The following is a 23,472-nucleotide window of genomic DNA, read 5'->3' on the forward strand; positions in this document are numbered from 1 at the left end:
ACAGTAAGAGGGTCATTTCACCACAAATTCTCCGGCAGGAGTTCCTCTCCTTGCAACAAAAATATGCAGACTACCTGGAGTTTTATACAGATGGGTCCAAATCGTCGTCTTTTGTAGGGTATGCTCTGTATTCCGCCTCCTACAGCAAAGCCACACAAGTTGACTGTAAGGCAAGCATTTTCACCGCAGAGCTTTATGCTATTTTACTAGCGGTCGAACATATACTCGACAATAGTCTAATGAAAGCTGTAATTTTTGTCGACTCACAAAGTATCTTATTGGCTGTGTCCTCCCTGATGCCCACAAAGAACCGCCTTGCACAACATCTACATAATAAGATCATTAGCGCCGTGCGACGCGGTCGGGACATTAAGTTATGCTGGGTGCCAAGCCACGTTGGGATTTTGGGCAATGAAGAGGCGGATAAATTGGCCGTGTCTGCCCGAGCCTCGTCTATAACATTCAATTGCTTACCTTACCAAGATTTGAAACCACTTCTGAGGAAATCTATTTTTCTCAAATGGCAGCTGGAATGGGATACAGAGAGCAACAATAAACTTCACATTATCAAGCCCCTTCTGGATGTTTGGGAGAGCTCTTATAACAGGGAACGTCGTGTGGAGGTTCTTCTGTGCCGTCTAAGAATAGGTCACACCCGCGTGACACATCAGTATCTGCTTCGTGGTGAAGATGTTGCATTATGTGAACATTGTGGAGAGCTTCTGACCGTGTTGCACATTTTGTGGCATTGTTCGTCCCATCAACCACTCCGTCAATCATGTTTTCTCGAACTGTTTAGTGATCATCTCCCATTTCATCCTTCGTTTTTGCTTGGTGATAAACCTTTAGTTCCTTTTAGCCGTGTCTTAGACTATTTAAAACAAACAGGATATTTATACCATTTGTAAATATGTAGCCTCAAAGTAAACTTTTGTTATATTATGCTCTAATACGTTAAGTTTGGCGCATTATGGCCCTCGTTGCTGCTGCGCCAATAAACTCGTAATCATCATCAACCAGATGTGTTCAATAAAAGTAACATTTGCTAATATTGTGTTTTCTGTGTATCTGATGCACTATGTTGTATTTGTTTCGAACGCTTGCTACGTTTAGGCTATAAAAAATAGTCCAAATTTTATGAGCATTAAAAACCAGTTCAACTTAAATCCGACAGGCTTATTGAAAAAGAAGTGTTCGGTCTGAATAAAAGATTCCAGAAATTACACTAAAATAAATTGCTACTTGGGGTAGCAAAAATGGTGTTTTACAGTCGACTCTCATTATTTCAAACTCCAGGGCCCGTTTGCTCGAAGCGCTAACCGCGGCTGAAGTTAGCCGCAGTACCTAGGAGAGGGATTTTCAAATCACGTGACTGGCTCGGTAGGGATGCGGGGAAGCGTGGCGGTGCCCCGGTGAGTGAGCACCGCAAGCTTTGTAACTAATTTGTCGTTGTAGCTGCAGTACCGGGCGCGTTAGTCAGCAACGGATGGTGCAGGAGGCTTTCGCTTTGCCTTACCTCACCTCATCACAAAGCATGAGCAAGGCTCTCGCCACATTTGTTTAGATAGTCTTTCGACTCTGGCCATTCCTAAGCCTAAATGAATGCGGTAATTGTCGGCTTGGCAACATCTTTGGAAAGCGGATTGTCTTGACTCAATCGGTCGGGTATTGATTGCACACAAAAGCAGACAGCATCCCTATAGACCTTTTTCTAAATTACCCAAGCATCGAGAAGAACGCTGGAAGTATAATTCTGCGGTCCGCGCGCACTGGCCTTCCTCTTATGAAAAATTCGAAGTAGATAATCATAATAAAAATTTGACCAACGCACGTGCAAGACAAAATTTGTTTTAGACTTTTTGCTTTAGAACAGTTACTACTTCAGACGCCAGCACGTGTAACGCGTGTAACTACACTTGTAGCATGCACCTCGGTGCTTGGGAAATTTAGAGAAAAGTCTATTATGGTCTTTTGGGACGCTGTCTGCTTTTGCGTGCTATTAATACCCGGCCGATTGAGTCAAGGCAATCCACTTTCCAAAGAAATTGCCATGCCAACATTTATCGCGTTCATTTAGGCTTAGGAATGGCCAGAATCGTAAGACTATCTAAAAAATGCGGCGAGGTCATATGCTCATGCTTTGCGATTTAAATGAGGCAAGTCAAAGCGAAAGCCTCTGGCACCATTCATTGCTGTCTAACGCGCCCAATATTGCAGCTACAACGACATATTAGTTTCAAAGCGAGCGGCGCTCACTCACCGGGGCACTGCCATGTTTCCCTGCATCCTTGCCGAGCCAGTCACGTGATTTCAAAATCCCTCTCCTAGGTACTGCGGCTAACTTTAGCCGCGGTTAGCGCTTGAGCAAACGGGCCCTGGAAGCCACACACTTTAGTTTGAAATATCAGAAGATCGAATTATCAAAATTCATCTAAATACTGTCACGAATAAAAACATACTTATGTATTAAACTTAAAATCAGTGAAAAAATTGTAAGGGTGCAGGCGAGCTGGTGGAAGTTAACCATAGTTTTGTCTAACCCGAGATTGGGGTATTTCGGAAAAAGGACGAGAAGAAAAGAGGCCACAAGGAGGCGACGTCTCAAACACAGCTAAGGATTTTATCCCATCGTATGCACTTTTATACACACCACGTCCACACACCACCAACCAAGTCGACCAATGACAACATAACACCCGGAATACACTAAGCCAAACATAGGCCCAGAACATTACAAAAGAAAAATCTTTCAGCCAGACAAAAGGACAAGATAAGCCTCCGACCACACAAAGTCTACAAAGAACCGTTAAAAGGTTTTTTCAAACCCGCAAACACACGGAACCAAAGGGAAGAGGGCATACAAGACCTAATTACACAAAGCCAAGCAACAAACCATTAAACTAGCCGGTACTTAATCACCGTAAAGCAAAAAAAAAAAAAAAAAAAAAAACGGTAATTGGTTATTTTAACCCGCACTACACATTGAAGGAAAGCGGAAGAGGGTAACCATGAACCAAAATACACAAAGGGGAGAATGCAAAAGTTCCAACCTCAACTACACACTTGGAAGAAAAAAAAAAACAAAAAACAAAAAAAAAAAACGGGGGGTTTACATCTTGAGGAATTTTCTTGAGCTTTCTCCTAGATGCATTGATGGCTGGCTAATACAATTTCCCATCGACTTAATTCGGACTGTTTCCTTCACTACCCTTTTTATCTCATTTTCCTCTCGATGTATTACCTCCGTTTCCGACCAAAACACCTTACAATTGTTGCACTCAGACACGTGCTTGGCGATCTCCGAGTTCGGTGCCCCGTTTTTTACATTTCTTTTATGCTCGGTCAGTCTGTCATTCACGCACCGCGAAGTTTGCCCCACATATCTAAAACCACATGCTAAGGGTATCTCATAGACTACACCTCCTTTGCAAGCCACTGACCTGTCCTGATGTTGCCTTCTGCATTCCTTTGGAGGTGCAAAGAACGGAGTCATCCTGTTTAATTTGTAATCAGATGAAAACACTACGTCAACTCCAAATCTGTGAGCACTCGCTTTAAGGTTATGCGAAACACTGTGGTAGTACGGGACTACGGCAACCTTTTTACTTCTTTCTCTCGTTGTTCCATTTCTCTCGCCGAAACTTGGGGAGAGCTGCCTCGTGATGAAAACTTTATCATAACCCGCATCCTCTAACCTCACCCGCTGCCTTTTGAGGGCTTGGCCTACATAATGAAGACATGACTTCTTTAGAGCGTTTCCGATTATTGATTTGACCACCCCAGCCTTCACAGTCTTTGAATGGCAGCTTCTTCTACTTAAAACTGGCTTTGCCGATTCTTTTCCGTACTCCCAGCACACTACTTCTTGCACGTGAATACGTAAATCTAAAAACTGCAAAACTCCTCTGTCTGGCCCTTCAACAGTAAAGGTAAGTTCCGGTGCTGAGGCTCTCACAAGACTTTCTATTGCTCCCGTATCCTTCCCATGAAAGCTCATGACCACAATGTCATCAACATACCTTCTCACTAAAACTTCACCCGACCCCCAAACTGCCAGCCTTTCCGAGATCGCCTTATCCAAAGAGTTTAAATAAATTTCTGCCAAAATACGTGCCACCGCAGACCCAATACACACACCCTTCTTTTGAATCCACATGCGTTCCTTGAACTCCACTACCGTGGCTTTAAGATAAAGATCCAGGATCGCTAAAAAACTATCTACCGGAATCCCCGTACCTGATTGAAATTTTACCAAATTACGCTCCAAAGCCTCTCTAACCCTACTCATCAACAGCTGTTTTTCAAGAGAATAGTACAGATCTTTAATGTCCATCGAGATCAACGAGCATTGCCTCCCATGGTGAGCATCTAAAATCTGAACAAAATCGTCTGAGTTTCTTAACGAAAGACTGTTTTCCAATCTAGCGAAGTCCAAACCTTTTTGAAGAAACTTCGAAACCATGCTTTGCCACGTTCCGTTCTCATTAATAACCGTGCGGAACGGCATTTCCGGCTTGTGGTCCTTTAAGAAGAATTTTAAACTTAAAGTGCTTCTCGGCTGATTCAGGACTTTCCTGGCTAAGGTCTCTAAACCCTCGTCTTTAAGTGTAGCTGAGATGTCCTTCCTTAATTTTCCCAACTTGCCTTGCCATGCCATGAATACCGAGTCCAATGCCTCTGTTGACTTTTTTTCAAAAACCGCCAATGGAAGGACGGCAAACATACCGCTCTTATCGGTCTGTAACAATTCCAGTGATCTAGATTTAAAGTCCTTTCTTACTTCCGTAATAGCCTGAAAATTCCTCCTGTCTTTTTTATACGAATCATCCACAACTCTTTCCATTCTACTGACCGCGTAGTCCACAAAAGCAACCCTTTCGTCTAACCCTACTTTTCTAGCAATTGTCTGGATCGCGGAAAAAACATCTACTCTCGACGGTTTTACATTTACCCAAAACTTCGGTCCTCCTCTCAACAATTCCTCCGTCCTCTCTGTAAATGCGACTTTACAAGGATTCACAATACCGCACCTCCGAGCCCCAGCGGATTGGTCACCATTCACAAAACTACAACTATTTCCAAACCCAACATTCGACCTTTTTACAGCGTCCAACACTAATCTTTGTCGCACATACCAGTTTCGTTCAAAATGCTGTCTTCTTCCTGTGTCCCACAGTCGAAACCTCTGGTGGTTCCTGTAACCCCCTCCGAGTAGAATCGTCCAAAGCCGAACCGATGCCCTGTTCAGCTCAAGCACCCTGGCACTTGTGGCATCCCTGTACGCCTTGATGATCTTCTTTTTGCAGCTCCAGGGAATTCGGGTCGCCGAAAGATGCCCGAAGAGCCCAGGGTCCACGTGACGCTTTCTCAGAGAGATCCCGAAGAACGCCATGCCTGCCTGTAGGACGGCAAGGCGGCGTCCCAAAATGTCCAAAATCGTGTACGCTTGTACCAGTAGCGTAGTCGGTGGTGGGGAAAACGTGGCTCCATACGAAAAAGGGAATAAGCCTGCTTCTGGGATTGATAGTGAAAAAATTGTGAGGGTGCAGGCGAGCTGGTGGAAGTTAACCATAGTTTTGTCTAACCCGAGACTGGGGTATTTCGGAAAAGGGACGAGAAGAAAAGAGGCCACAAGGAGGCGACGTCTCAAACACAGCTAAGGATTTTATTCCATCGTATGCACTTTTATACACACCACGTCCACACACCACCAACCAAGTCGACCAATGACAACATAACACCCGGAATACACTAAGCCAAACATAGGCCCAAAACATTACAAAAGAAAAATCTTTCAGCCAGACAAAAGGACAAGATAAGCCTCCGACCACACAAAGTCAACAAAGAACCGTTAAAAGGTTTTTTCAAACCCGCAAACACACGGAACCAAAGGGAAAGAGGGCATACAAGACCTAATTACACAAAGCCAAGCAACAAACCATTAAACTAGCCGGTACTTAGTCACCGTAAAGCAAAAAAAAAAAAAAAAACCGGCAATTCCGGTCATTTTAACCCGCACTACACATTGAAGGAAAGCGGAAGAGGGTAACCAAAATACACAAAGGGGAGAATGCAAAAGTTCCAACCTCAACTACACACTTGGAAGAAGAAAAAAAACAACGGGGGCCTCCACTTTTACAATTTTTTCACTATCAATCCCAGAAGCAGGCTTATTCCCTTTTTCGTATGGACCCACGTTTTCCCCACCACCGACTACGCTACTGGTACAAGCGTACACGATTTTGGACATTTTGGGCCGCCGCCTTGCCGTCCTACAGGCAGGCATGGCGTTCTTCGGGATCTCTCTGAGAAAGCGTCGCGTGGACCCTGGGCTCTTCGGGCATCTTTCGGCGACCCGGATTCCCTGGAGCTGCAAAAAGAAGATCATCAAGGCGTACAGGGATGCCACAAGTGCCAGGGTGCTTGAGCTGAACAGGGCATCGGTTCGGCTTTGGACGATTCTACTCGGAGAGGGTTACAGGAACCACCAGAGGTTTCGACTGTGGGACACAGGAAGAAGACAGCATTTTGAACGAAACTGGTATGTGCGACGAAGATTAGTGTTGGACGCTGTAAAAAGGTCGAATGTTGGGTTTGGAAATAGTTGTAGTTTTGTGAATGGTGACCAATCCGCTGCGGCTCGGAGGTGCGGTATTGTGAATCCTTGTAAAGTCGCATTTACAGAGAGGACGGAGGAATTGTTGAGAGGAGGACCGAAGTTTTGTGTAAATGTAAAACCGTCGAGAGTAGATGTTTTTTCCGCGATCCAGGCAATTGCTAGAAAAGTAGGGTTAGACGAAATGGTTGCTTTTGTGGACTACGCGGTCAGTAGAATGGAAAGAGTTGTGGATGATTCGTATAAAAAAGACAGGAGGAATTTTCAGGCTATCACGGAAGTAAGAAAGGACTTTAAATCTAGATCACTGGAATTGTTACAGACCGATAAGAGCGGTATGTTTGCCGTCCTTCCATTGGCGGTTTTTTAAAAAAAAGTCAACAGAGGCATTGGACTCGGTATTCATGGCATGGCAAGGCAAGTTGGGAAAATTAAGGAAGGACATCTCAGCTACACTTAAAGACGAGGGTTTAGAGACCTTAGCCAGGAAAGTCCTGAATCAGCCGAGAAGCACTTTAAGTTTAAAATTCTTCTTAAAGGACCACAAGCCGGAAATGCCGTTCCGCACGGTTATTAATGAGAACGGAACGTGGCAAAGCATGGTTTCGAAGTTTCTTCAAAAAGGTTTGGACTTCGCTAGATTGGAAAACAGTCTTTCGTTAAGAAACTCAGACGATTTTGTTCAGATTTTAGATGCTCACCATGGGAGGCAATGCTCGTTAATTTCGATGGACATTAAAGATCTGTACTATTCTCTTGAAAAACAGCTGTTGATGAGTAGGGTTAGAGAGGCTTTGGAGCGTAATTTGGTAAAATTTCAATCAGGTACGGGGATTCCGGTAGATGGTTTTTTAGCGATCCCGGATCTTTATCTTAAAGCCACGGTAGTGGAGTTCAAGGAACGCATGTGGATTCAAAAGAAGGGTGTGTGTATTGGGTCTGCGGTGGCACCTATTTTGGCAGAAATTTATTTAAACTCTTTGGATAAGGCGATCTCGGAAAGGCTGGCAGTTTGGGGGTCGGGTGAAGTTTTAGTGAGAAGGTATGTTGATGACATTGTGGTCATGAGCTTTCATGGGAAGGATACGGGAGCAATAGAGAGTCTGGTCAGAGCCTCAGCACCGGAACTTACCTTTACTGTTGAAGGGCCAGACAGAGGAGGTTTGCAGTTTTTAGATTTACGTATTCACGTGCAAGAAGGAGTGTGCTGGGAGTACGGAAAAGAATCGGCAAAGCCAGTTTTAAGTAGAAGCTGCCATTCAAAGACTGTGAAGGCTGGGGTGGTCAAATCAATAATCGGAAACGCTCTAAAGAAGTCATGTCTTCATTATGTAGGCCAAGCCCTCAAAAGGCAGTGGGTGAGGTTAGAGGATGCGGGTTATCATAAAGTTTTCATCACAAGGCAGCTCTCCCCAAGTTTCGGCGAGAGAAATGGAACAACGAGAGAAAGAAGTAAAAAGGTTGCCGTAGTCCCGTACTACCACAGTGTTTCGCATAACATTAAAGCGAGTGCTCACAGATTTGGAGTTGACGTAGTGTTTTCATCTGATTACAAATTAAACAGGATGACTCCGTTCTTTGCACCTCCAAAGGAATGCAGAAGGCAACATCAGGACAGGTCAGTGGCTTGCAAAGGAGGTGTAGTCTATGAGATACCCTTAGCATGTGGTTTTAGATATGTGGGGCAAACTTCGCGGTGCGTGAATGACAGACTGACCGAGCATAAAAGAAATGTAAAAAACGGGGCACCGAACTCGGAGATCGCCAAGCACGTGTCTGAGTGCAACAATCGTAGGGTGTTTTGGTCGGAAACGGAGGTAATACATCGAGAGGAAAATGAGATAAAAAGGGTAGTGAAGGAAACAGTCCGAATTAAGTCGATGGGAAATTGTATTAGCCAGCCATCAATGCATCTAGGAGAAAGCTCAAGAAAATTCCTCAAGATGTAAACCCCCCGTTTTTTTTTTTGTTTTTGTTTTTTCTTCCAAGTGTGTAGTTGAGGTTGGAACTTTTGCGTTCTCCCCTTTGTGTATTTTGGTTCATGGTTACCCTCTTCCGCTTTCCTTCAATGTGTAGTGCGGGTTAGAATGACCGGTTGCCGTTTTTTTTTTTTTTTTTTTTTTTGCTTTACGGTGACTAAGTACCGGCTAGTTTAATGGTTTGTTGCTTGGCTTTGTGTAATTAGGTCTTGTATGCCCTCTTTCCCTTTGGTTCCGTGTGTTTGCGGGTTTGAAAAAACCTTTTAACGGTTCTTTGTTGACTTTGTGTGGTCGGAGGTTTATCTTGTCCTTTTGTCTGGCTGAAAGATTTTTCTTTTGTAATGTTTTGGGCCTATGTTTGGCTTAGTGTATTCCGGGTGTTATGTTGTCATTGGTCGACTTGGTTGGTGGTGTGTGGACGTGGTGTGTATAAAAGTGCATACGATGGAATAAAATCCTTAGCTGTGTTTGAGACGTCGCCTCCTTGTGGCCTCTTTTCTTCTCGTCCCTTTTCCGAAATACCCCAGTCTCGGGTTAGACAAAACTATGGTTAAAATCAGTGTGTAGTGCGCCGAACTTGTGCTGAGAAACGTAAATTAACAAAGACCTTTGATGGTGTCGGAAGGACAACTGCCTCAAGCAGCCATGCGAAGGTACTTTTGTAAGCGCGTGGGTATCTAGAAGTTTCTGAGCTCGAAAAAAAAAAAATTAGAGTCATCTCATCATTCCAGTCACGCAAACAAAAGAAAGAAGGACATGCGCTGGCGGGGTCAGCGGCATGAGAGTCGATCACGCTGCTGACTCAGCTATTTGCATGTGGCATTACTTCCCTCTTGTAAAAGACTCATCGTCTCTATGCAACACAAAATTAAATGAACAGCTTAAACAAGACTAGGTCAAAATACAGAGTCGCGTAAATAGCAGATTTTCACAGTCCTACCGAGCATACCTAGTTCAGTTGAGTCGGAAGACGTGAATCGCCTTCGGGTCGCAGAGGGCAGCGTGACAATGTTGATGTGCCATTGGCCAACGACTTACAACTTGGGTCTCATGTAGCGAATAACCTTGAGGTCGAAGCACCACTTTAACAGTTCCTTGCTGCGACGATGAATTGGTGTTTAGATTCACAGTGGGTAGCCAGGCTGAAACTGGGTCGTGGCGACAAAGATTGTAGCAGTCATCGTCAGGAAGTTGTGGCTTGCATCAAAATGCGACCAAGCTGGCAAACTTCCTCCGTTCGTTGAGTGACATACCAGGCGTCGTCGTCCAGTTCGTCTTCGTGGCAGATACCACACTTGCCCTAGGTATCGTCATCGGGTTCGTCATCAAGGTCGCCGTCAAGTTTGTAGTCGTGGTTATCGTTAAAGAGCAACTCCGGACCATACTTTCAATTTTGGGATTATGACTGTTTTTAGTGCAGTCAGCGTCCCTGAATTGCAAGGTGTAATTTTTTACTTGTTATTGTGCGTAGTTTTAAAGATATGGTCGCCTCAAAGTTTTGTTTGGGGCACGGCCAACAAAACCGAAACTATCCGCTCGAGGCCCTGGCAGCACTAGAAATCAGCCGCTATGTGAACGTGACGTCAGGATCGTTCTCGTTCAACGAGTATGCAGGCCGAGCAGCAGCTACTTCTGTTGCGCTAGCCGTCTAAAGGTAGGAGGTAAGCTGATTTTATTTTAATTCTGTATATGTGGTAGTTATCCAGCATATGTAGGAAGAGTTAGTGCGTAGACCCAAAAGCTAGCGACTGGAAAACCCATAAACTCATACAGTGCCGTACTCGGCGGCCGCTGCCACCGTGCGTGCGCCATGCCGTACTTGTCGCTAGTATACCCAAAAGGTAGCGACTGGAAAACGAGTGAACTCGTTCAGTACCGTACTCAGCGGCTGTCGCCTTGTGTGCGGTCTTCCGTACTCTGTCGCTAGGCCTAAATTGTCATCGGGGCTCCGTGGATGGAGCGGCGTTGCTCTACGACGTGCTGCCAGTGAAGTACAGTACTGGGGGCCCTCTCACTTTCGCGCTGCGGTCAGTAACAGACACGAAGCTTTGAGGCTTTCCGGCACGGGCTGCTGCGTTAGGGCTGTGCATGTCTGTGTTTGGCTTTTACGCTTCCAAGGAAAAAAGAACGCAAAGTCCACTCGTCGAACAGCGTTTACCCACACCTTCTTCAATTTCTGGTACGTTGGAAACTTGTGAAAAAGCAACTTCGGGTTGTGCAGCGGTTTGTTTGAGCAGCCCACAACACTACAAGTTGTACTCAGCATCCTTCTAGGAACAGTTGGGCAGTCTTGGGCGCTACGAGTTGCTCGCTAAAACCAGTCTTTGAGTCCTCACAACAAATAAACAAAAGGCTATACCGAAGCTACACGGGCTACAGATAAAAGAAACGGCTAAACATGACAATCACAAGTCCAAGTAGCGGTGGTAGCGGCTCAAAGAAGCGCACTCCGCGTAACGCTTGGAGGAAAAAAAGAACGACACTGACGTCACGGCCCAATGTTGCTTTAGTGATCGGCAACCCGCTAGCCGACCGCTAAGGTGCAGCGGCTCGCGGCGGGTCCCATTTTTATTATCGGCATTAGTTGAGAATGCGGCGTCCCACGGACGTAATATTTTGGCTGGGGTCGTATTTTGTGTCACTACAGCGATACCAGTAATTTCTTTAATTTCGAGTTTTGGCCGGAGTTGCCCTTTAAAGTCATCGTCCGGATTGTCCTTGGATAACTGTCAAAGCCGTAGTCGGGATCGTCTTCCATGAAATTGTTTGAGTCTTCGCCTGGGTCATCATCAGTGTCGTCATCAGTCTCGTCACCACGGTTGAAGACTGTTTGTCATCGAGGCCGTTGTCAGGTTGGTTGTTGACATTGTAGCCAGGTTTGGTCTTTGGAGTTGTCGTCCGTTTCATCATCAGCGTAGAAGTCGTCATGATGTTTTCGTCTAAGTGTGGTAGCCAGGGGCTTTGTCGAGTTTATTGTCCGGGTCGCTTCCGAGGCCATAGTTGAGGTCGTCGTTGATGTCACAGTTGGAGTCGTCCTCGGATGATTTCAAGGACGTCGCCTTCACATTCGTCGTCTTCAGAGTTATCGTGTTCACAGATGGTACGCTTTATGGGCATAGACTGCGTTACCCTGCACATCCACCAATATGTCATGAACAAAAACAAACTTGATTAATAAAACTTCAGATCAATGTTAAATGCAGCGAACTTGTGCCGAGAAACAAAAAGTAACAAAGACCGCACATACTTTGACAGCGACAAAAGGACGACTGACTCGAGCAGCCATGCGAAGCTCTTTTTGTAAGCCCGTAGGTTTCTAGAAGGTTCGGAGCTCGAACAAACAAGATTCTCGAGTCATCTCAAACATTCTAGGCATGCAAACAAACGAAAGATTCCCCATTCCACCCAACTCCATTCCAGAGAATTGGAATTTTCTAATACTAATTCCATTCCTTTGAACTCCTGGAAAGAAAAAACTGGGCCCATCCCAACTCCTGGAATGGCTGAACTGCTGCATCCCATTCCTCTCAATCCCTCCCAATTGTGAAAATGGCACTTGACAGCTAGTACTAAGTTACCGGAAAATAACGTCAGCGTAAAGCTGGCGTTGTCAAATGCGTAGACAACTGCAAAATTCAAAACCCTACCCGCAATCATTGATTTTACTAAGTTGAGCGTTGGTCGCACATAGCACTAGTGGCAATTGGTATGGGTGCACTGCAGATATCGATCGCACCACCAGGCGTAAAAGTCTCATAACAGAGAGGAAAACTAAGTCACCCATCTTTTCCACAAAAGAACCGTATATGTCCTCCACTTTTACGAGATACATAATAAGTGAGGAGTCACGCGTATTAATGAAATGCGGGCGGTGTGACATTGTCCCTGCCTGGTGGCCTGCAACTGGTGCTGTAATCACACATGGTCCCAACAGCCTTATGGTTGCATCTCGCAGCGCCAGGAACGACACTTTGGCTGTGTTCCAAATCTTACCCAAATGGATCCGAGTTACTCCGGTGGGTCGTGTCACGTGACAACACAGATTGAAAAGTGCTGGGCACGGGTAGGTTTTGGAACGCCGAGGTACAAAACCCTTACCCTGGAGTAAGATCGAGTAAATTGCCCTTGTCCGCCTACAACTCTACAGTTTGGGTTGCTTCACTGGGGTTGCCACTTTCATCCTCGAAGGAACATAAGCAGTCAGATAACCAAACCGTCACTTACCTAAGTGCAATAATGCCGTTTCGAAAGCCCCTTTGACGGCATCGACGCAGCTCGCATTAGAACAAAGCATATTCCATTCCTACTCTATTCTGGGCAAAATGTAACTACTAATTTCATTCCCAATCCATTCAAGTGCTGCCACCATTTTATTTGTAGTCGATTCCAGGGTTGTGGAAGTGCGGAATCGTTCCAACTCTGGAGTGGCAACTCCCCAACACTGGTGGTAGTCACCAAGGCACCCAGTTCAGTGTGAATGCTGTCCTCACAGCCCATCCAAAGCTGTTATTACTGCAACAGACTCCAGTACGACGAAGTAGTTGAATTCGGAAGCCTGTTGTGCAGATTTGTACCTTGCATTGTTTCCGGTATTTTTTATTTCTTTTGTATTTTATAATGGACAACTCTTCTTTGTTAAAAGGGTAACAAGCGTTGTAATTCCGGTATTGTTGCCAAGCCTGAAGGTTTTATCATCGGTGCACTTTTAAATAAATATATGCCACAGCCGCAGCTCAGCGATGAGCACTTACACTGCGACTTAGGTGTTTCGTTAGTATTCATTTTGATTGCTCGATAATGACGTTTGTCTTCTGTTAGAATTAAAAAAAAAACCAAAGCAATATTCAACATGATGGATAATTTTGGACACCCACGGCATGTGTGATCTGAGCATTTGTTCTTTTCATCTGAAGGGTGTCTCTTGTTTACTACCTATAGAGTATACGATATTGTGGACGGAAAAGATGCTGCGATCGACTCCGAGCAATAAAAACATTCTGTTTATTCTCGTGTCGTTGAGCTCGTGGCAACGAGTATGAGTAGCATTGTCATCTTTGGCGATGCCAAGGCTGAACCAATAGACTGCCGCAGAGCTATCGCCCTCAGCTCCGCACTGTGAGGAATGGCACGATTTTGTTGAAGTGATTGCGGCTCCAGAGAGGTGTCGTTGCTGTTGACATGTACCGCGAGCAGGATGACATACTACGTAGAGAGCAGGAAAGAGAGCGTTCGGAAGCCGTGCATGGTAGTCGACGCCGAGGTCAGGAAATGAGGCAGCAGACGGGGGAAATCGACCCTGTCGTGCTTTCAGTCCGGCTCGATCAGTTTGGAGTGTACAGCCTCAGACTGAAAGGGGGATGCCGGCCGACTGCGGGGCCGATGCAACATCCCCTAAGATGAGGAACTGAACTGGAGAGCGAATGCCTGTCGTGGCAACGATGAGGAGACCCTGGTCGGCTAGCAACATGCCTTGTGAACAGTGTGAAAATGTCGATGAATATTCACTTGCCGAGCCGGTGGGGCAAGCAAGGTGGTCGCAGCCCATTGCTGGGAGATGCCGGCGCTAGATGCGACAGAGCAGAGGCGGTTGCGGAGGCGCTGCAGATGTGGAGGCTGAGAAACTTGAATATGTGCCTACTGCATTTTCGTCCGAAAAAACAGAGCCGTTGCCGTGCCCTTGGCCACGAAGAACGTTCCCCTGGATAGCAGGTGCTCGGAGTCAATCATCATGTCCAGGTCACCAATTTGTAGCACTTTCGATCTTGAGGACGGAAGAGACGGTGCAACAGACGAGTTTAACTGTGAAAACATTCTCTTTATTCTCTTACCGTCAAGCTCGTTCCGACGAGTAGCTTGCTTTTATACACTGCAGTCATTAGCCTTATAGTTGATTTAAGTATTTTGCAACACTATTAATACGGCAGATTGGGCGTGTTGGTACGGCATAATTACGAACCAGCGCACAGGTAGACAGTTACTCAAAATTCAAATACACAAAAATATACACTCGCACAGCGCTGATGTGAGCTTTTTGTGTTTGGATTTTGGGTAGCTGTCTACCTGTTAGCTGGTTCGTAATATTGCAACACTGCCGTCTTTAGGCGGTGTGGAGTCTGAACCGATGGACCGCCAGAAGCCATTATCTGTATCTGTTTCATATACTAAATGCCTTTTTGCACGGCTCTGTGTTTACCTTTGTCTTCCAGATTTTTACTGCTCACTTGTTTTCTTAATTTTATTTAGAGGATACTACAGGCCATTGAAGGCCCAAGTAGGAGTGGGGTACAACATATGCACTCACACACCTACAACAACAAACAAATAACACGACATTAAGAGGTTTACAACAACTAACCAGCAAATATACAGGATATATATATTTAAAAGGGGGGGGGGGGCGGCACAGCATGCATCAATCAGCATGTAATTCAATCGTTTGAAATAATAGATGTGAAATTTAAAACTCATATTTAAGATTGAACATTATCAAACAAATGTGAATTTAATTAAGCTATAAATTTTATATAGACTTACTTTTTATACAATTTTGTCTAGATTTGTCAGGATACAATCTGCAAGTATGCATAAAGTAACTGGAAAGCTGAAAGAAGCAAATTAGAGATTGCAAAACCTACTTCTCAATAGATATGTTTTCCCAAAGTATTTACGTGATAGTGCAACTGAATTAAGGCTCCTTTTTCAGTTTTTTTTTTATTTGAAACACCCTAACAATACATTGTTTTCTAAAATTTTTTTTTATTATTATGCTTGGAAAATTAAGTTACCGATTGTGTTCAGTTTATTCTAAACTATTTATATGAAATTGCTTTTGAAATTGCTATGAAAAACTTTTGTGCATAACAGTGGCTAGATAAGGTTTTTATAATTTCTGATAAAACAAACTGACTAGTTTTTATTTAGTGACCGTTTCGCCAAGGTGACAGCAGAACAAGTAACGGATCCCGACGTCAAACTGCAGGAATTTGAGATATATGGTTTCTTAGCGAATGCACGCCACTGTTGTGACATATTTGAATATCCTTATCACTTGCTTGGGCTCAGCGGGTAATGCAGGTCGGCACTAGCGTGAGTATAAAGGCTGAACTGCATGAAGCGATTTAGCGAGCGACGGCGACAGTGACGAGTCAGCGACGTATTACGAAGATTTCTTACTATCACTCGTCGCGTCACTCGGTTTTTGGATTTCTAGAAAACATCGTTCCGCTTTCATGCGGCTGCGTCGTCGCGCGAGTGACCGAGCGTCAGCGAAGCGGGTCGCCGTCGCTTTTCTCGTCGCTCGCAAAATCGTTTACATTCGGCTTATACTTCACGCTGTCAATAATATCGACTCGAGCGCGCATAATTTCATTTCCACGGTAGCGCGTGTAAATCAAAGCCTAAACCAAGACGGCGGCTGCAGCCAGCAGCTTTGAAAGCGCCGTACAATGGACTATAGTTTGACAGAAGCAAGCGCACACTTCGCTAGCGCGTTCCAGCCTTGAGCGCTCAAACTTCCGAAAACGAAACCAGATTTTGCTACATTTTGGCTAGCTCGAAACATTTATTTTTTAACATAGGGTCTCTTTTAGCCATAATCTTGACTAAGAGAAATGTGTACCTTCCCAAACTATATTTTTGTCACCGTACTATATAAGTAATAATTGTGTAGTATCGTTACGTCCATGTAAAATACGGTGGGGGTCACCGGACCTTCGTCTGAAACAAAAAGTCTGCTATATATACCGAGCGGGTTACTATTGAAATTGAGTAGGAGTGTTGGGTTGTTAGTGCCTCTGTTCGTTGTTTGTGCATGTACATGCTTGTATGTTGATCTTGTGGTATGTGCTGTGATTGATGTGTTGGTAGGTCGCCGTCCGTGTTCGAGCGTGTCACTTGCCAAAATGTCTTTCATTTTTGTAGTTTTCCGCATACTCACTAAGTGGCGCAAGCAGCCGCCCAATTTTATTTTAGCTTTGTTCGTACATAGTCCATTTAGTGTGTAAGGAACCACTATAGCTTGTGGGCTCTGCGGCCCATCATGGGCCAAAAGAACGTGTGCTCCGCGCCCGGCGCGCAACGTGCGCGCGAGCCACGTTGGAGGCGCGGGGCTCGGCAGTCGGTTGGCTGCCACCAGAAAGTAAAGGTGTGTTTTTTCGGAGATCCGCCTCGTTGGTCCTTCTTGCGGGTGAGCAGTAGCACCGAACCCTACATTATTTGGCGCTCCACGCGAGGCCTACTGCTCGCCCGCAGGTTGGACCGCAGGCTTTTAGCCCGTTTTAGGCGTGTTAGCCTGGGTTTTCTTGCTTTTGCCATCCCCGATAGGCCTACGTGGTCGTTCGACTAGGCCTCGGCCACCGGACGCCATCTTTGCCATCGCGGCTTGGACATTGTGTATATTGTGCATACTGTAGTATATTAAGTGTTTTTCCGTTCTTTTGTGTTTTGTTTTGTTCTGTTTTGTCTGTTTGGCTGTTTTTCTGCGGTTGCTTCTCCTATGCAGACCCGCCATAGACCCGCCGCAGACCAAGGCGAGACCGGAGCGGTGCCTGACCCGACGTCCATGGACCTGATGGCTCGGGTGGCCAACCTGTGCGACACGGTCGCGCAACGCCTGGTCCTGGCTGACCACGGGACCCTAAGGCCAAGGTCCACGGCCCCAGGTGCCGGTTCCGTTGTACACGGGCTACGACCACCGGAAGTCCTTGGCCGACTTCCTGGCCGAGCTGGCGGCCTATAAGCTCGCCACGGGAGCCTCGGACGAGTACGTCCTTGCGCGGGTTCTCCCCTTGGCGTTCCAGGCGAGCGCCGCGCGCCGGTGGCGCATCGTGGCCCCTTTCCTCACCTGGGAAGACTTTCGGCAGAAGTTTCAAGAAGAATTTCTTCCACCTGGGTACCAGGCTCGAGTCCAGCGAGAACTGGAGCGCCGGACCCAGCACCCGGACGAGACCCTCGTCGAATATGTACGGATGATGCAGGAGCTCTATGACAGAGCCTGCCCAACGACGTCGGAGTCGGACAGGGTTGCTCGGGTGATGCAGCAGAGCCACCCAAGATTCCGGCCCTACCTGCATGGCCGCACGTATTCCACCCTGGAGCAACTGGCCCGGGACGCTCACGGCATACAAGAGACGCTCCTGGCCGAGCTGCAGTATCGGCCCCCGCCACCGCCTGAAGAAGCTCTTGAGCCGTCCTGTGCCTGGCGAGCTCCCGGGCCCAGAAGAGGTCCGACTCAGCGCCAAACCCTGGATGGCGCGGTCTGTCCCCCCCGTGCGCTGGACTCCTACGCCTTCGGGCAATGGGAGCGCGGGAGACCACTCGATGGTTCGGACCCCCGGCTACGTGCCCGGCCGGCTGGATCGAGGCTACGGCAGGGTGAAAGCCGTTTAAGGTCCTTCCCCCGCAATGCCAACCGGGGCGCCGATCGCTGGTCCAACGAGGGACACCAAGAAGGGCCGCAACAACAAGCGCAGGCAAGCCAGACGCACGGCCCTGACCGGCACCACTCGGTGCGGTGCTTCGGCTGCGATCGCCATGGCCACTTCCGGCGTGACTGCCCCGACCTACTGCGCAACAGCAATGCAGCCTCGGGAAACGAGTACGGCCGGTGGCGTTGACCCCTGAACGCCTGCCGGCCGCGATGACCATGGACAACTCGGCAAAACTTCCATCGGTATGCCGAATTCAGCCTGACCTTGAGCTAATTGAGCCTCGTATGACAGTTACAGTGCTCGGAGTAGCTGTGGCAGCGCTGATTGATACCGGTGCGAGTCTGTCGCTTATTGGGGACTACCTGATTGAACGCTGCAAAGGGCAGAAAGCTAACCTGCGCGAGACTAACGTGCGCTTACAGCTAGCGTCAGGACCAGAAATGCTTGCGAGTCAAGCCGTGAGGTTACAGATCGGGTTTAACGAGAAAAAACGCCGTCAGCGTTTCGTTTGCTTACCTGGTCTCACGGTACCGATTATTTTGGGGCGAGATTTCATTTTCGGGGAGAACCTGGTTCTGGACTTTCCGAACAAAGGCTACCGGTTGGGTAGTGACGCGCAACTGATTCCATTTACTAGACGAGAGGATTGTGTCGTCAGTGTCGATAACGTTGGCGTTAGAACGCCTGCTCTGCGGCTCCCATGTGCGGTAAGCGATTCTTTGCAGAAGTGTCCTGCTACGGACCAGCAAAAGCGGCGTCTCCAAAGACTCCTGGAAGAGTTTTCGCCGATGTTCACGGAGAACCCCGGCAGAACCGGTGTCCTAAAGCATTCAATTGACACCGGGAATACACAGCCTCTACGCTGCAACCCTCGACCTATCAGCGTACACAAGCGAGCCCTGCTGGACAAGGCGCTCCAAGAGATGATCGACACGGGTGCAGTACGTGAGTCACAGAGCCCTTGGGCCTTTCCGATCGTCCTTGGCCCCAAGAAGGATGGAGCGGCTCGGCTTTGCGTCGACTACCGGCGCCTGAATGCGGTAACCGTTCGTGACGCCTACCCGTATCCCTCGATTGAGTCGATCATGTACAACTTGGGGAAACGCGAGTTTTTTCACGACTCTTGACTGCAGTCGCGGTTTCCTCCAGATAGAGGTCGAGCCCGCTGACATTGATAAAACAGCATTCACATGCTACAGAGGGTTGTACGAGTTTGTGCGCATGCCTTTCGGCTTGAGCAACTCTCCTGCCACATTCCAGCGTCTTATGGACATTGTGCTTGGAGACGCACGGCACAACTACGCCATGGCATATATGGATGACGTAGTAGTCTTTTCACGCACGTTTGAAGAACATCTTGTGCACCTTCGGACTATTCTCGAACGCATGCAGAATGCTGGTTTGACAGTTCACCCGGGAAAAATGCAACTGGCAACATCTAAGATTAACCTGCTCGGTTTTGTAATCGACGATAGATCGCTTCGCCCTAATGAGGACAAGCTGAGGGCCATAACTGAGTTTCCTCCCCCACATGATGCAAAAAAGTTTGCAGAGATTTCTTGGCATGGTTGGATTTTACCGCCAGTTTATTCCCCACTGTGCAGAGATAACGCGGCCTCTGAACGAACTGCTGCGCAAAGGCGTCAAATGGCGTTGGACGGAGGCACAGCAAAATGCTTTCCTTCAACTGTCCAGAGCTATTGCTGAGACAGCATCTTTGAAGCTCCCAGACCTCAACCGTCCGTTTGTGCTGCAAACCGATGCGAGCGGCTACGGTTTAGGTGCTGTGCTGCTTCAAGACTTTGATGGTGTCTTACGACCCGTAGCGTTTGCTAGCCATACGTTGACAGCAGCTCAGCGGAATTACAACGTTTGCGAGCTTGAGTGCCTAGCCATCATAGTCGCCCTGCAGAAATTCAACATGTATCTTGATGGCGCGCGCTTTGTGATCCAGTCGGATAACGCCGCCTTGTCTTGGCTTCAGCGGCTGGAAAATCCGGCAGGACGATTAGCACGCTGGGCACTAACGCTTCAGAAATATGACTATACTATTGTGCACAAGCCAGGCTCACAAAACAAAGTTGCAGACGCTTTATCGCGCGCTCCGCTCGGCGAAGAGCACGTGCCCGAGGATGCCAATGTTGTGGCTGCGAGAGATGCTGGCTCGCGCTGGGGTACTTTGATTAGCCGAGATGAGCTTCGTGCTGCACAGCAGAACGATGGACTTTGTCGCAGGGTCTCTGAGTGGTTATCTTCACGAGACCGACGTGGCAACAGAGACGCTGACATGGGTCTTGTCTCGTACTTGCTGGCCGAAGATGGTCTGCTCCTCCGGTACATACCTCAGATCGACGACGAGGAGGGTGGCTCCACAGACACTCCATTTCGAGCCGTGATACCTCGCCGACTTCGCACGTCCTTCATTAGATACTACGATGACTCTGCTTTGGCTGGTCACAGTAGTGGCTGCAAGACTTTTGAAAAGTTAAGCCGTACTGCAACTTGGCCAGGAATTCGTCATGACGTGCTGAGGTACGCTCGTTCATGCCCGGTTTGTCAGAAAGCCAAACCGCGCGGTGGTCAGCCCCCTGGTCTCATGCAGCCAGTCGTGAGTCGATCCCCATGGGAATGCGTTGCTGTCGACGTCATGGGCCCTTTCCCACGCAGTCCGCGTGGCAAACAGTACTTGTTGGTTGTCACGGATCACTTTAGCAAGTGGGCGGAGCTATTTGCATTACGGTCGCTGACGTCCAAAAGAATCTGGTCGTGTCTGATGGAGACGTTCACACGCTTCGGATTTCCGGCGAAATTGATTAGCGACAACGCTACTTACTTTGCCAGCAAAGTGTTCCGAGACTCATGTGCCGCATTGGGCATACAACACAAGCGGACGTCTTCCTATCACCCACAGGCAAACATCACAGAGCGGGTGAACCGAAACCTGAAATCAATGTTAATAGCTCACACCGAACGTCACCCTGACTGGGACGCAAAGCTCTCAGAGCTCGCGTTCGCAACACGCACAACCGTTAACCGGTCTACAGGTTTTACGCCAGCTTGCCTTAATTTCGGAAGAGAGCTGACTTTCCCGCTGGAAAACACTTGCACGACCAACAACCGTGGCGCTGCTCGCTCATACGGTCAGTTTGCAGGAAGCCTACGACGCAGACTCAGGGACATCGTTCGTGATGCCCGGGAGAGCTTGGACGCCGCACGGCTTCAGCAGGCTGAGCAGTACAATCGTGGCCACCGTGACGTGCAATTAGAAGTTGGAGATCTTGTACTCTGGCGGACACACCCACCTAGTGACGCCTCCACAGGTTTCACAGCTTCCCTGGCGAACCGGTGGGATGGTCCGTATCCAGTGCGAAACAAGGCCTCACGCCTTACGTACACGCTTGTTCATTGTGAGTCTGGTCGACACGCCGGACCTGTTCATGTCACCAACCTCAAACGGTATTATGAATTGGATGACGAACTTCTCTCGCAGGTGGAGAGTGATGCCGATCCGGGTTATACTTAATTCTGCGAGGACTATACCTGATGTTGGTGACGAAGACGAAGATCTAAGAAGATGCGCGTTGCAATAGACTTGAGCGAGAACTAGTGCTCTCCCGACTGAATTTCCGCGGGGGTTTTGTGTGATGGACGCGCAGACGCGGATAGTATCCTCGCAAATTTAACTTGTCTATTGCCGCGCCCAACGTTATGAACGCTTTCTCGTAGAAGAAACCCCAGTAGAAGACCACTCACGGGCCTCCTTTTTTTTTTTGTTTCTTTCTGCTCTCCAAGATGCCTCGCTACCACCGACGGAGACGCTCAGCTTCCCCCCACCGCCACCACCACCACCACCACCACCACGGCCGTCACCCTCCGGCTCCGGGACAACATCGCCGCCGGCCCTTCTACCGACGCCGGGGCAACTCCGCAACCTGGACCGTGCTGGGCCCCAGGGCCTAGCCATCTCATGGACCTCGAACCTGCCCTGGGAGGTCCAGCCCCGGCCCCTGACCACGGACCCCCCAGCCGAAGTCCCGGAGCCGTTTCGGGGAAACACTCTTACCGACCGCCATCCCAACGACCCGGTGCAGTTCTACGATGAGGAGGAGCGCCGGCTCCTGTGCCCCCTCTGTGGGGTGCCCGAGATCCACAGGGGCACCCACCAGGCCGGCGCTCTCCACCGGGACCGGGAGTCGGCCGCCGCCGCCAGGGCAGCCGTCTTGCGCCTCGCGGCCATAGACGAACACAACCTCCAGCGGGCCCTGGCGGTCGTCCGGCGCCTAAGACCCGCCCTCCTCCGCCCCCCCTCGCCGGCCGACATCGCAATTAACATTGACGAAAACGAAGAACCCTTCTAACCACCCCGTCAACTCCAACGAACTCGGGGGGGGGGGGGGGGAGTTTGTGGGCTCTGCGGCCCATCATGGGCCAAAAGAACGTGTGCTCCGCGCCCGGCGCGCAACGTGCGCGCGAGCCACGTTGGAGGCGCGGGGCTCGGCAGTCGGTTGGCTGCCACCAGAAAGTAAAGGTGTGTTTTTTCGGAGATCCGCCTCGTTGGTCCTTCTTGCGGGTGAGCAGTAGCACCGAACCCTACAAGCTACAGTCTAGTAGAAAAGTAACCGCGTGTTTAAATGGCGCATAGCGCCGGCGTTCAGTTCGTCTTCGTTCGCTGGCCGTTTCGGTAGCCGATTCGTACCCGGAAAGCCGCAAAATTTGCGTACACACGAGATATGAGTGGATACGTCGAAACGTCGCGTACAACTTTGCTCGCGGTAAAGAGGTGAGCGGGACGTCGGTAACGCCGGTCGGGTACACACACAGCGAAAAAGTACACCCCTGGACGTGTAAACCGTTGTCCCAGGGCGGACTCCCCAAATGGTGTTCGTTTTACACGCGAGGCTCGGTGTATTTCGTTTGCACCCGAGCTCTCGTGTAAAATGAACATCTTTGAACGTGTACTTCGTTCTGCGATCACACGTCTAGGGGTGTTTTTTTACAATGGCGGCCGTTTGACGTAAGACGGTTTCTACGAGCGAGGCCCAGCGCTTTACACGGCTTTTCGCCGCAGCGAAAGCGTAGTTTGCACGTGTTCGTTCGTAATCGTCCATACGTGCTGAACTACCGCAAGCATTCACCCCCAAGCGCCGACGCCGTATCCATTACGGCGATTACGCGACAGTGGGAGCGACCATCGACTGCATCCAGCAGCGTGCTTCGCCATCGAGCAGGTCTCGTTCGCGTGGCGGTTCAGCCGATCGCCGAGGCCTCAAGCCGGTTGCATTGTCACCGACGCCGGGTAATTTCCACAGCAGTTATCTTATCGCGACCACAGACATGAACTTTATTGAAAAAGCCCGTTTGCCGCGAGCGACGACGAATAGCTCCGACACCGACCCGACCCGACCCTACCCGACCGGCGTTACCGACGTCCCGCTCACCTCTTTACCGC

The 23,472-nt window shown here is 48.5% G+C and overlaps 1 protein-coding gene across 1 annotated transcript in view; it reads right to left on the bottom strand.

The window, feature by feature from the left end:
• The window catches only part of LOC115318318 (sterile alpha motif domain-containing protein 3-like), a 114,104-nt gene that overhangs the window by 48,663 nt on the left and 41,969 nt on the right, over positions 1 to 23,472 (bottom strand). Inside the window, exon 3 of the mRNA XM_040210928.2 lies at positions 22,502 to 22,516. Coding sequence (XP_040066862.1) covers positions 22,502 to 22,516 — 15 coding nt within the window. The remainder of the gene's footprint in view (positions 1 to 22,501; positions 22,517 to 23,472) is intronic.

This window comes from Ixodes scapularis, unplaced genomic scaffold (genome assembly GCF_016920785.2).
Source record: "Ixodes scapularis isolate PalLabHiFi unplaced genomic scaffold, ASM1692078v2 PGA_scaffold2__306_contigs__length_199485367, whole genome shotgun sequence".
Lineage (NCBI taxonomy): Eukaryota > Metazoa > Arthropoda > Arachnida > Ixodida > Ixodidae > Ixodes > Ixodes scapularis.